This window comes from Anneissia japonica, unplaced genomic scaffold (genome assembly GCF_011630105.1).
Source record: "Anneissia japonica isolate Jap-2015-1 unplaced genomic scaffold, ASM1163010v1 scaffold987_len1640505_cov201, whole genome shotgun sequence".
Classification (NCBI taxonomy): Eukaryota; Metazoa; Echinodermata; class Crinoidea; order Comatulida; family Comatulidae; genus Anneissia; species Anneissia japonica.
This window is the reverse complement of record NW_022714175.1, coordinates 1039205-1054629: the sequence shown is the minus strand read 5'-3', so window position 1 is coordinate 1054629 and position 15425 is coordinate 1039205. Positions and strand designations below refer to the sequence as shown.

General features: G+C 32.2%; 1 protein-coding gene across 8 annotated transcripts in view; it reads left to right on the top strand.

Moving 5' to 3' along the window:
* LOC117108947 (transcription factor SOX-5-like) overlaps positions 1-11038 on the top strand; it is a 123919-nt gene extending 112881 nt beyond the window's left edge. For all 8 annotated transcript variants that reach the window (XM_033251137.1, XM_033251134.1, XM_033251133.1 and 5 more), the window contains 3 exons: positions 3829-3907; positions 4265-4426; positions 5560-11038. In XM_033251137.1, coding sequence (XP_033107028.1) covers positions 3829-3907; positions 4265-4426; positions 5560-5981 — 663 coding nt within the window. In that variant the 3' untranslated portion in view covers positions 5982-11038. The remainder of the gene's footprint in view (positions 1-3828; positions 3908-4264; positions 4427-5559) is intronic.
* The last annotated feature ends 4387 nt before the right edge of the window (positions 11039-15425 follow it).

Genomic DNA, 15425 nt, shown 5'->3' with positions numbered 1-15425 from the left:
GTTTCATTAGTACTGTACATCTTTAGCTCCACCAGTTAGTTACAGTGTACTATATCTGTCTCTTATACACATCTAGATGTGTATAAGAGACAGGAATAATAATAGTAGTTAANATCTAGGATATTATCAGTGTTGTAAAAATAAAAATACCAGACAGTGAAACCATACAGGCTTATATTGTATAAATTATGTAAGTCCAGTTCCAAAAGTGCAATATTTTTTTTATAATCTTGCATAAATATCGCCAACTATTTATAAAGTTATTGGCCTGAAGAAGGTTTATCTTCCGTTGATTCCCCTGCACCTGTCGTCCTAATACTCCAGGCTTTGCTTTATGCTCTGATTCCAGTCCGGTTAAGGTATCTGAATATGTCTGATTCATGTACTGTATACCTGTTTGACAGGTTGCCTTCAACAATAACACTTTTGAACATATTCCTCCCAATTTTTTATTAAATAAATTCTGTCTCTTGAATTATGAAATTGTAGATGTTAATGTAAACTATATGCATACCCTATATATATATATATATGTTTTTATTCTGATTTATATTTAAAAATTCAAACAGTGCATTATTATAAGTACATTGGTTTATAGTTACAGGAACAACATTTTTGTAAAAAAGTATGCGTTTCATACAAGACTTTTACTATCGAAACATTATTACATCATGATGTAGACTTAAAACAATGTTGTAGAAAAGTGTGGTATTTTTCTGTTGGTTTTGGGCCAAATTGCAAAGCCTGTACCAAGGCTTTTGTTAAGTGACAAATAAAAAGATTAACATTCCCTGAATAAAATAAAACTATTAAATGATTGGTGTCAATATTTCAGATTTAAAGTACATTTTTTGTGGCAAACATGATTAATAATGAGATCTGATAGGAATGCACCTAAGCCCAGGGTTTGCATCTAGATCTAAACATCTTAAGAAGAGTACAGTTATGATCCCAAGTACTTTGCAAGGTATCATGTGATTCGTACTTGATTTATGCGCCCCTCTTAGCACTCCCTACTCAGTTGCATGACACGTTGGGAGGTGCGTTCCACATGACCTAGTTTCAGCGTTGTAAAAACAATGCTCACTTGTTTTCCAAGAGGGCTAGATCTTCCAGGAATGCATTGAAAATGCGCATTTTACCTTCTGGTGTTTATTCTCAGGTGGAAATTCCATTTACCAATTATGGACACAATATCATTTCTGTTGGGCTTGCTTTTTTTTAACCTCAAGCTTACCCCATCTAATGCTTTAATCTTAGCAACAGAATTATTTTTTTTTTATTTTTCAGTTATTTTTTTTTATAATATAATAAGCATTGATTTAGTTCTGTGCAAATGAATTTGATTTTGATTCAAAATCAATCTTCATTTTCATTAAGATCAACTCTTTTTGTCACGGTTATCACCGTATCTCTAATTGGTGGCGCCATATTTTAGCCTGTGGGTTATTTATAAATCGCCAAAGTGTTTGTGCCAAGACTTTGATAATTCTAAAGAGCCGCTCCAAACTGAAACAAGTGTGCATTGCCTGAAAGACAAAAAAAAAGACTGAGAGAAGAATTAGATTAGACAGCTGTGGAATTTCTCACGAAAAGCACACTGTTGTTTTCTGCTGATTATGTACTTTGCTACTTCAAGTTGATGTGATTTGGAATGACCCTTTGGAAATTGCCTTTTATACGGGTGATTAGCTTTAAAAATTAAACCGGATTGTCTGTGCTGGCTTGCTCCTCCTTTACATTGCATATGATTGGGAGCGAATGCGTGGGAGTGAAAGCAGTATTATTGTAGATAGAATGTTGGTGCTAACAGTAAAAAGTTTGGTTTATATACAACTATTTTAAGTCTCATTATAATCATGAGATTTATAATGAATTTAATGAGATTTAAACTAAGTACTTTAGATATTGTAAGACTGTAGGACAAGGTATGTTTTTTAAGACTAGGTGGATTTTGTGGGACTAGATTCATTTTGAGGCTTGGTAGATTTTGTGAGACTAGATTCATTTTGAGGCTTGGTAGATTTTGTGAAAACATATACATTTTGCATGATTGTGGGACGAAGTAGATTGAGCAAGAGATTTTTTAAAACTGAATTGCAGGAATGAAGAAATTTGTAAGACTCCGTAGAATAAGTATATTTTGCAAAATTGGACATATTTTCTGAGACAGTTTTGTGAGAACGGATACATTTTTTGAGATTTTGTGAGACTGGAGAGATTTTGTGAGAGACTAGGTAAATAAAGACTGAATTTGCAAAAATTGAAGAATTAGGTTTTGTAAGACTATAATCTATGAGAATGGTTCATTTTGTGATATTGTTTATTGGATATACTGTATTTAGAACATATATTTTTATAAGAATGTTGTCGGAAGACTCGAGTAACTTTACAAGAGGGGCTATGAGACCAGTAATTTCATGAGGAGTTGAACCCTTGGCGGCACAGACATTACCGTTGAGGCCGGGCAGCTAAAGTATGTGATGTGGGGAAAAATGCCGCTTGTGTAGGCCCTGTCTCAGACATGCTAAGACTGAACATAGAAAATTTTGTTGGATTATCGGTGGATTTGGTGAGATAACTATGAATTCTGTGAGATAAATGGTGGATTTTAGTGAGATTGCAATGGACTTTGTTCTGACAGACAGCTGATTTGACAAGATTGAAACTGGATTTAATAAGAGTTGTTGTTGATGTGTACATTATTTACTGTAATTAATTTGTAGGTCAGTACTAATATACATATATATCAATATGTATAGAAGGCCAAGGTTAAAATGTTATTACAAAACAAGTTTTATTCTAGTATATACAGTACTTTAAACTTAATTTAATTTAAAATAACAAATATACATTTAATAATAATAGTAGTAATCATAGATTTTGACTTAATATTACTGGGATTAATAAATATGTATGCTCATTAGTATTAACTGAATTAGATATCTATTGCTTTGATTTGACTTTGCCGAACATTATAGTCGAAAGCACATCATTATGCAAGTATCCTCTTTTTGACATGTCAATTAGGAGGATAACCCATTAATAACCAGCTTAATTGAATCAACCAGTAGAAAAAGCCCGGAACAATCTGACCTAATTTTATATTAGAATGTCCCTATTCTTCACCATTGATCAGAACTCTCTTAATGCTTTAACTGCTAAACTGTCGTGTCGTTCACCACGCAAAGAAAATCGTATCTCTTGCCCCGGGTCCTGTGACGTGACATCTTGACGCCACGCTTTTATAGGATCTTCCTTTTCTTCGGTCTCTTTTGTCGGGATGTCTGTTCTCGGAGTCCAGACTTGATGAACTTTAAGTACATATCCTTCCTTGTTTGGCAAGTGTCTATATTATCTTTAGTATCTTTAATAAAAACAATATTCTGGTTTTAACACAACAGTTGTTTGTGTCAGTTATAAGTGTGTCTAGTTAGTCATCTTCTATGAAAAGTAAAAATTGAAAGTGATAAGACTATTAGGGAAAATGATATTTAAATGTTTGATGGTCTTAAGTCTCTGTTTTTATACAATGTATTTGAATTTACTTAATTTGTGTATTTTTACTTTCTCAATGCTTGCCCTAGTAGCAATGATAGTTTATCAGTCAGCAACATTAAAAATCAAATTAAATGCATAATGACACTTAATAATTATACAGTAGATATCAATAAAAATAAATCATCTGGATCCACTAAAATAATATCTTAGATGTAAATATTTTTCTTTTGTAATTATTACTAATACTTCCTAAGTAATTTCCCAATTACCATGGTTTCAACGAAAAAAACTCATTAACATTTTTTTTGTTTACGTTTCTTCTTTCAGAATGATGATAATCGTAGCATTGTTATTGATCTGACAGAGGAAGATGAGAGGCCAAAGATTGATATCCAAGTAGACCAATGTAAGTGATATCAATTGTTTGTTTTGTTTTTTTGGTGGGGGGGGGGAGGTTATGCTTTTATATTTTTAATCAGATTTCATATATTTTATTATATAATGTATTTAATAAAGGTAAATAAATATAATATTAATAGTTTTTATAGTTTTATTGCATACCAAAATATAATTCTAATAGAATCCTTACAATGTTTTACTTTTTATGACGATTTGTGGTTAACAAGGGTTGCCAGAATATACCAGTTAATTACTTTGAATTATAATGTCTGGCAATATTTTCTCAATAGCAGAATGCATACTTGAATATTTCATAAGATAGAGAAAAAAAATCCTATTACTGAATTTGGTTTGTTCATTCCAGCAACAATTGCCAGGATGTATCGAGACTCTCGTAAAAACGACCCGAACAAGCCTCACATCAAACGGCCCATGAATGCATTTATGGTATGGGCAAAGGAGGAGAGACGAAAGATTCTGGCACGACATCCAGATATGCATAATTCAAACATAAGCAAAATTCTTGGTACGTTCCTCGGTTTCAAATGTCGGCATTTTGTTGATGGACACTCGGGTATTCATCAAATGGCAATAATTATAGTGTGGTACTTTTTCTTAGTATAATTAGATAGTGATGCTATTGATTAAATCAATATAATGAAATGGATGATAGAGATGTTGTAGATGATGTAATTACAATTCTAAAGACATTATTGATAATGATAATAATGATAAAATACAATGCAAACATTTCTTTAATGTGGATAGGTCTTTCAATATACTGTAAGTAGGATGCCAGATTTTGGTGTTTGTTTCTCGCTCTTCAAGACAAAGCTCAACTTTTCTTCATAATGCCCCTTTCAATTGATGCCTGCCTTTTTGTAAATTGAACCTGTTTATTGATTTTTTTTTTAACCAAGACCTTTGCTAATTAGCACATAAGTAGGCAGTTGGTATTTTAACAAACCCAGATTCCCTCCATCTGATAAAATTGGATTGGATTTATTCGGTGTAAACACCAAGGATAACCCACAAAAGTCTAGAAGAAGACTTATTTCCAGTGAGGTCCTTCTGGTGGTGATTGGGCAGTACACCTTTTCCGAAGCGTGTACTGCGTTCTTTATCGTGCACATGGGCCATAATGCACACGGGACCAACGGCTTAAACGTCTCATCCGAAAGACGGTGCGCTATTGTAACTTGTATTTCAGCCCTCTAGCTGAAACACAAGGAGAGGCAGCGATGGGAATTGAACCGGGGACCTAGAGATCTCCACGGTTCAGCGCAAAATGAAATAAGAAGAGACTTTTCCATCCCAAAACCAGTGTACTGTCGCTAATGGTTAAACTGAGTAATTAGCGTAAGAATGTGGCAATATTGTATACTTTTATAGTACAGAGATGCCGTAATACTTCTACTTATAAAGTAAATGACCCATCATTTTAAGGTTTTACAATGTAAAGAATATGAAATATTAAAAAGTGAATTTTCATTTGTTGGTCACTGATGCTGGTCAAATAATAATGATGATGATTATGGCAACAAATTTCTTGTGAAACCTGATGATGTATTGCAAGCATGCAATAAAGATGCGTATGCATTAAGTTAATTAAGTTTTAATTTCTTATATTTTATATAATGTCTTTATTTTCGTTCACAGGTACAAAATGGAAGAACATGTCCAACACAGACAAACAACCGTATTATGAAGAACAAGCGCGACTTAGCAAAGCACATCTAGAAAAATATCCTGACTACAAATACAAACCACGCCCGAAAAGGACTTGTATCATCGATGGTAAGAAGCTCAAGATTGGCGAGTACAAGGCCATGATGAGAGCCAAACGCCATGAAGTTCGCCATGTGTTCTACACACGCGACGGCGAGAGGATGATCCGGTTCCCTGCTACCACAGCAGCGAACCAGGGTCTGTCCGGATTAGAGAGTCCGTATTCTCTACATCCACCTACGATGGTCGACCACATAGATCGCCATCACGAGTTAATGGAGCGACATCAAGAGATGGTGGACCGACAGCGAGAGATAATGGAGTCACGTGATATGGAAATGCAGATGCAGTGAACTAGTCCTTTAGCCCAAAATATTTGCCTAATCATTTGCAGATACAATCCAACTGACTAGCTTATAAATTTCAATATGTAACATATATAGGCCTACAACACTGAAAAGTGTAAACAAATGTGATATGCCATATTATAAATATAAAGTTGATATTGCAACCAATTAGTTTAGTTACAAAATTTGTAATTTTTACATAATTTTAATCTGACCTGTTACACTTCAAATGTCCCTAATCTATGGTGTCTCATATAAACTGCCCTTTAAAAACACTCTACTCAATACTGATGTGTTTTAATATCAATTGATACTTATTTAATACAGTATCTAAAAACCAATCTCTCCCACCGTATACACAAATTTTTAGAAAGTCGCGAAGCTTGACATGTGTCCCCAAGTCTCTTAGTTTCCAGAAACGTGATTTCTCCTCTAGTTTTAATAAATTAAATACTGTAATTATACAGTTCACTTTTTATTGATCAAATCTGTTTTTGATCTTACTTAGTACTATCCATATCTTCCAAAAGTTTAGCTAACTAAATGATGTGCTGTGCAGTGCATTTATGTTCGGGGCGTATAGAATGTATTTAAACATGCCCGGGGCTCCCTGAATCACTTGTGAAAAGCATACGATAATAAGATTCTCCAATTTGAGGAATTAAGCCTTTGTCTCTTAAGCAGTGTGTATGTAGTATATGCTTCAGCACCATAACAGTCTATTGTAATCCAGACCAATCAGCAAATCATGAAACATGCCCTGTATCTGTATTTCGAAGAATGCATATACTATTGCCAACAGTCAAAATTGTAATCATATTTAATTTATATTACTGCTCGTTGCAGCTGAATTACCACTGTTTGTAAGGGTGGGTGTCAACGTCACTTCATGTCCTTTTCCATTCTGTAAGAATTAAATCAAAGTAACAACAATAGTATTAGAAAAGTCTGTGAAGTTAAAAAAAAAAAAAAAAAAAGCTGAGGAATCCTGTTATATATGCATATATGGCATATCCATGTTGCATTTTTTAAAATCTTTCTGTTTCTTCTATGCACTGCTATATGGTATTCTTACCCATTTATTATGTATAGCCTATTTGCCCATCTATTAAACATGTATAGAAATTGTGTAATGGAGTATAACGAATCTAAAGTGTTGCGAGTCCGATGTTAAACGTAAGAAAGCTCTGCACTTACATACAGATCAGAAATGAGTAGAATTGTCTACAGTACAGCCAAAAAAAACCACATCGGTTTTTATCCAATTAGCTGTCAGTAAGGCCAGACTTTTGCAGTTTTTCGAGAAGAAAAAAACATATTAATAATAGATAATAATTAATATTTAATATTTTACAAATATTGGTTGAAAAATGAGGGAGCTCATAACCGGTCTAACAAAACTGCCGCGGGAGAGAAAATATATTAAAATGCGAGGTGTTTTGAATTTGACTGCTATGATTATGCAAATGATCATGGTTATGCAAATGATCTTGATTATGCAAATGATCTTGATTATGCAGGTGATTATGGTTGTGAGTCCTTAATCAGATAGCAGTCTTAGATCAATTGTAGATGATTTGAAAGATAAAAGTTAAAAAAAATTGGGTTTCTTTCATATGTGTGAATTTAAATTGTTTTGGGAAATGTTAGCAATATGTTTAACTTTCATTTTTTCGAAGAACAGACGGACGGACGGCCATTGACATCTTTGTTCTGGTACGATTAAATGATATTACACGATAAGATTTAATTTTGCTGTTTAATACTCCTTTTAATACTATAAACACATTAACTGCAATGCATTTTTTTTATGTTTTGACTTCTTATGTTAGAAAAGAGAATTGTTGGTAGATAATCGTGCTAATTTTAGGAGAGAAAAAGTACATATGACATTTTAGACAAGCATTATATTTTCTATAATTTGCTATTACATACATTAATTATATTATTTTAAATTTTATTCATTGTAATATTTTAAATCATTTAAATATGTATATTGATTTTAAATAATTAAAGACTAACATGAGTAATAGATATTATTTACTTCTATATTCAAAAATTATATTCTTCTAATTAAGACTTGTAAACAAAGTATGTATGAAGTGTGCGATGTCTTCATACTGGATCCATTGTAGTGACCCTTCTTTTCGAGGTATTCTAAGGTTCCATTTACACCAATATGCATCCAGTGTGAAAAGACATTATGATGGTCTGACAGAACATTCGTAATACATGTGCTGAGGCCTAGGCTACAACAAACAGCCATATTTCCTGGCTATACTTCTATATTTTATTTTTTTAGATTGAAACATAGTTAACGATATGATAGGCTAAAGGTGACCGATTACAAAGGCTTCTGATTGGTCAACAGTAGAGTACCTAGCTATCTGCTGCCTGGATCATGTGACACAAAGATCCAAGTGATCTTATGATTAGCTAATTAGATTGCAACAATTGATTACAGAGGCTAATCATACAAAGTAAGGTGTTTCCCAACCTTGTAATCTTGTACTGAAAAAAAGACATAATAACAGTATATATATCATTGAACTATTATTATATATATTATATATATAATTATATATGCATATATATATTGTATATATTATATGTGTATATATATGCACATATATAACTATATATGCATATATATTTTATATGTATATATATTTATATAATTTTATATATACATATATATACTTATGTATTTGTTTTAAAAGAATATAATCTTTCCTACCTCTGAATACTTTAGCAATTTTACTAACATTTACTATGTTCTTGTAGAATCGTTAAGTCTGATTGGTCAGATTTGATTTTTAATTACATAATCGGTGGAATTAAAACTGATCATGTTTCATTGAACATGACTATAATGATTCCAATTTTGGAAATGATCTTAATGAGTTTTCAGATGCATTAACATTGATGGATTATGGCAATGATCTGTGTATGAATAAGGTAAAAAGATATTTAAAGCAATGTGAATCTGTAAACAGCAGTTAGATGGTAAAGACTACTTTCAAAAATAAAATCCAGTGGATGCTTCCATATGGAGGGTATTTAGGTGTGGTGGCGTATCTAGGGGTATTAAAATTAGAGAAGCTGACAGGGAAGGTAAAGTGGGAGGGCTCAATGATTAAAGCTAGCTAACAAAATAAGGTATTTTTAACTTGAGCATAATTTTTTTGCTTCAAAAATAAGTGGAAGGGGGAAACTGGAAGGTGCAACCTTCCTTGGGAGAATGCGCCTCCTCCCCCATCTGTGCACCCCCTAGATACGCCACTGATTTAGTGTTAGGCTAAACAATGTTTGAAGAAATTCATCAATGTTAAATGTAGTAGAGCATTTTCTATGTTTTCTTAATGTTATCTAATTTCATTTTTACAAACATGTCTAAGATCTGTTTTTTGCAGAACTGTTTGAGTTGTTTATATTTCATTTAGCAGTATCAGGCATCTGTTATATGTTGCTTTATTTGCATGCCTATAATCTCTTAACTGAAGCCTCAAAGAGGTTTGACTTTAAGTTTAATTAGACACAACTTATTTTTTTTTTTTTTTTACATTAATGATACTGATTGAATTAATTACTCTATCTACTCTAGCTCATATGTGTGTGTTGTACAGGTTTTAAAAAAATGTTTGTAATTATCATTGTCTAGTGGAACTTCTGGCTGAGAATAGAAAAGAAAAGTATCGACAGAATATTTGTAAGAAAGTAAAGATTGAATTAGAAAAGAATAAGAGCGAGAGATGAATAGGAATTTGGATCAATGAATGTAAGGAAAGGAAAAATAAGGAAAGAAGTTGAAGAATAGGTGGAAGTCCTATAAGTGTTTGGAGGAAGTCCAAGATTTTTGAATTTGTCATTCTGTACTGTGTCTTGTGAAATGAAACTAAGCTATAAAGCATATATGTTAAAATACCACTGAATGAGGACTTACCTTTATAGTATTTGTAGCTTAAGAAATTATTGTTATTTAAAAAGCAACTGACAAACTTGGTTCCAAAATTGAATCTTTTATATTATTGTTATGATAATTGATAATATTAGAAATTGCCCATGTTATTAATGGTTACCTAGGTAAATTCCATATGTGCAGGGACAGATCGAAACATTATCATGTTATATCCTGAATTAACATAATTATATTGTTGAATTGTATACTAGGAGTAAAAGTAAATGTTATTGTGTGCTGGTACCGCGGTTGTTCAGCACAAACGTTGCTGATAAACTGTAAAGCAGTTTTCCAAAATAGCCCATGTTGAAATGAAACATCCCAACCCAAGGCTCTATATAAACCACTTGTAGTGAAATAACTGTTGTATGGATATTCTAATGCCTATATATAGTAATATAGCAACAAATTAGCTCCTAATATGCTTAGGACAGTAAATATTGAGAAATAAGTATCTTATATTCACTTGTTTTCCATTTTAAACTACTTTTTTAGATATAACTTGATGCAACTAATTAGGATTTTAAATTTATTCTTTTATTCCTTTTTTATGTATACACAATTTCAGTATTGTTTATCTTCCTGTATCAACAAATGTTGATAAATACATTTCTATCCCTATGTAAATATACACATATATATGTATACATATATATATATATACACCTATATTTGTATACATATGTATTATTTTTATATTTTTACCCTTTATCCACATGTCAATCATCATTTGTTTTGGTAGCTTTATTTATAATCTAAACCTTGATAGTCAATATTGAATGAACGTGTTGACAAACTAACTGTTGTGACGTTCTGGACGGGTATTATGCAAATTAGGGTGCGTACTATATTTAGATTGGTCTTTTGGGTTCTGTTTATAATACGGAAATGTATTGTCATAAGCATGTCTGTGTAATACTATTAGTGGTAGACCTAACAGTACAAGTTGTAGTTCAGCATCTATTTAAACAGCGCCCTCATTCTGTATACAGCAATGTCGTCTTCATTCATTTGTAAATATACATGTATATCATATTATCTCGTAGTTCAAGTTTACTGTGTATAGTTGTGTACAATAAATGTATTATTATGGAGTTTATTTGAACTACGGTGTTTGTTTCATTCATTTTGCATTCATTCATCGCAATTGTAAAACTTAGTATTTGCTTTTAAATGTGCTAGTTTGTGAGAGCTGGTATTCGACCTTGAGAAGACCTATGGGAGGTACGGAAAAAAAACATTAATTCCTTAGGCCTAATGTATGTGAAGTAATGTGTTATCAATTATATCAGGTATTTTTTGAAGACTACTAAATAATATAATGAAATGTTAATTTACTTTGACTGAAAAGAAATTAATGGATATGGTGTTAACTGACGAGCTCTTCTCCGGAGTGTAAAATTCAACGAACTTTACATTCAAATGTCTTTTCCAGAAGCTTAACATGTTTCAAACGGCAAATACATATATATATATATATATTTTTTTTTTTTTTTGAAGGACAATATTTACCGAAGAATCGAATTATGACACTATTCAAAAATGGACGGCGAAGTTGACCAATACAAAATAATTCGCTTTAGCGCCGCTGCCGGCATCTTTCGACATGAATTTCCTTCTTAATTTTGCTGTAGTTCAAATTGTTGATTCATTGTGTTTGTGTGTGTGTGTGTGTGTGTTTCGGAGACAAAATGTAACAAAATCGAAACGGACGCGACTATGACGTTTAATTCACTAAACCACATTACGGATTCTTAGAAAGTAAAACGCGTTCACCACAATTTTTGGTATTTATCGTTTGTTTTTTGGAAAATTTTTTTTATAAATTGTTAAAACGCATAATAGCACTGTGCGATATCGGTATATTCATTTTAATTATATTTCTGAATGCGGCGATATTATAACGTGGTTTTAGTACAAAGAAATTAAAATGTGGCGTACTGACGGATAGTTCGCCTTGAACTGCGTGGTTTCACGTGCCTCGTGTGACCACGTATTAACGATCTTACTCTCCTCGTGATGCCACGGTTCCGTTTTGCAGAAGTTCATATCACGTTCTCAAAAGAGAAAACATGATATTGTGACGTCCCCAAGTTTTGCGTTCAGCCAAATTTAATTTTTATTTGTTGTCTATTCCTTAAATTCTATTACTTTCCATCAATAAATGTCTGCAAAAATAAACTATAAATACGTCTAACGATAATTTAAAAAAAAAACAGTACCGGTAATAGGCCTCTTCCACAAGCCACGGAGTAACATTGTTTGTTTTAAATTTATCAAAGCAAGCCTAATATAAAGCCAGCCATTTGTTTGTGAAACGGTCGGTATATACGATAAATATTTTCATTTTCCACAATTGCTTTGGTTTAGGCCTATATTTGCGTATATTTATCGGATTAAAAAAGAATCACATAAAATAAGTCCATTTCAGCATTTAAATGCTGAATTGTGTGACTGAATATTATAAAAATAGGACAAATTAGCAATTATGAATTTACAAATCATCAAAAATATAGTGCAATATTATATATTAGAAATTACATTGAAACATTCAAAATAGACATACGACGGCAAAATTATATAGACAATAGTTACAAAATATACGGTAATATTCAAGTTAAATTCAATATTTTTTTTAAATTAAATACAGTATTATATAAAAAATTTATGTTTAAAGCATTATAAAAGAAAAATACAAACAAAACAACACAAAATGATAGTTTGTATTTTTGTCACAATGACATGCAATTGTTTAAGTTACCATCAATAACGATTTAAATACATAGATTTATTAAAGATGTATATCATTTCATTTAATAAAGCAAATGTGGGGGTCGAGATGACAAATACAACATGATTTTATCTTTAGGTAATTTTAAAGATGTTTCCGAAATAATAAAAATAAAAATTAGATTTCGATTGTTAAATTACCATAGCAGCACCGGTGACATAGGCCTACTTATAACGTATCATCCAAACAAAATAGTTTGAAACGTTCTTAAAATAGTCAATATCTCATGGATTTTATCTGTCAATAGACTATAAATCGTCGAGAGAATTGTCACTGTGCATTTTTATCCGACATGATGTTTGGAAATTAATGATAAACTATATATGCTTGAATATACATGTATTATGATTATTTGCAACGCTGCTTGAGAAATAAAAGCTTGCTGGCTTAAGTCGTCATCATGGTGTAACTATATAGATACGAATAAAGCTGTTTGACGAAGAAAATAGGCTGATTTAACGTGTATGCTTTGGCAGATTTTTCGTCAACTTTGAATCAATTAATACTATATGCCGATTTCCGAGTTACACTCATCATAACGAGTGTCATGGCCGCTTCGCTCTAAAGAAAAATGCCTCCGGTTTAGAAAACAAAGTTGTAAAATTGAATGAGAATTAACTGAATCAAACGTGTAATATGCACACTTGACACGTGAAACTCCCACACATGATACGAAGGTTTAGATGAGTCCTAAGTTAAATCTAATTTACTAAAAAATGCTTTTAGTTCATCAATTCATGAAAAAAAAATGTTATGTTAATATTGTGTCTTCTCTCGTGGTCACTCTGTTGTACAGTTTGAGAATTGGAATGATAGACCAACTGAATAATGTAGTGCGTATCTTTCAAAGCTTAGCGATTAAGTTGGGATTTGAACCTGCGACTTCATAGGATGACCTGGAGCACCGAGCTAAAATCCACTTATCTACTCATTTCATACTATTACCGTAGCAGGGATTCGTTATTGTGACAAAAAGTACGGTAGTTTATTCTTCATCAAAATCAGTAAGCTATTAATTTTTATGACGGATGGTGTGCCTTAAAATTGCACGTTATTTTCACTCTTTATCATTAAGCTTCTTAAATTCGTTGGAAGCATACCGCACCATATTTTCTTATTCTCGGGTTGAAGTAAACCTATATCTACAACTACAACTACGCGCGCGTTAGTCAATGTTTTCATTATTTTACTTACTTTTATTGTGAAATGATTTATGATCTGAATCAAGAATAAATTGTGAAATTTTGTTGAATACTACTACGATAAAACAAAAATTGGCCAATATTATTTACTTCCTGCAATTATACTTAACTTTCTAATTACATGCAACATAACTTTCACTTGTTTTTTTTTTTTGTTTTTTTGTTTTTTTTATTATAGCACCTAAACCAAAAAAGAACTCTTAATGGTAAGCGAAAAACAAACACGATTTATGACAATAATTAGCGAATTTATCAAATATAGCGATTTCAATTAGAACTAGGCTATTGCAAGTTGAAGTGACTTGCCCATGTAGCCACCATGGCAACAGACTACTGCATAACTTCTCGTTCCAGGGACTTATTGAATTCAATCATTTTTAATTAAAGTTGAAAGATAGACTTATTTCAACAAAACAGAAGCCAACCTGCCAGATACAATTGTGAATAATTGTCGCTTTTCATTCGCAGAAATTCCTTTCACTTTCGTACTCAACTTTCTGATGAATACCAGTGTGTAAGGCCTACATGTGTAGGCTTATATCTATGCTGTTCTCAAATATCGGAATCACTTCGAAAGCGAAATGTATTTTCTAAAATACTAACGGGAAAAACACTACTGTAGTAATGGGTAATTCTGTACCGTGGCACCGAACAATCAAGGCTTTAAACATCCTCCGAAGACGTTTTCTCTCTCTCCACTCTGTCATGTACTTGTTATTATCAGTAAGACTCAGCTGGTTGCTAATCTATACCCATTCGCAACACAATTTGTTTTATAGTCTGTAGCAATTGGCCGGTAGACTAGCGAAACTGATCACGTGCTCGGTTCAAGGTCGGATCAAGCCTATGAATGGACAGTCCTCGGGGACGCGCACGCGTTCCGGAATGCTACTCACTAGAATGTGTAGAAATCGCTACACGAGTGCTTAACTTATTAGAAAGAAAACAGTTTAATGACTTGGATCTGGAAACCATCACAGATGAGAATCAAATGTAGATATTAATTTCGAAATCGTTGTCCAGTTTGACGCCCATTTATTTGGCTAACCTGAAGTAGTGTGATTGTTTTCGCCCGCTATCTCGTAACCCTGAAACTTCTAAGCAGGAAAACAGCAAACGAACGAATTAATTGATAAAAGTATTTGTACGATAAAAGCTTTAAATTAATAATGTCCCATCTGTATATTTTACAGTTAATTAAATCAATGTTTCGACGAATGCTCATCCAGGAATTAAACATTTAAATCAATGCACGAAAGGAATGATTGAAATAAACAAATTTATCCATCAACCTAATAGTAACTGCTTTTGGTTTTATGTGATTTGCAATTTATTGGTGATTGATTATTTAAAATAATCGGTTGTGCATTTACATTTATTCAGGAAACGAATATTTAGTTTTGAAAAGGCAAATACTGAAAAAATATTATTGGAAACGATTACTGGATTCTGGTTGAGATACAAAATCGAAAACCTGAAATGTAAAGTTAAACATCCAG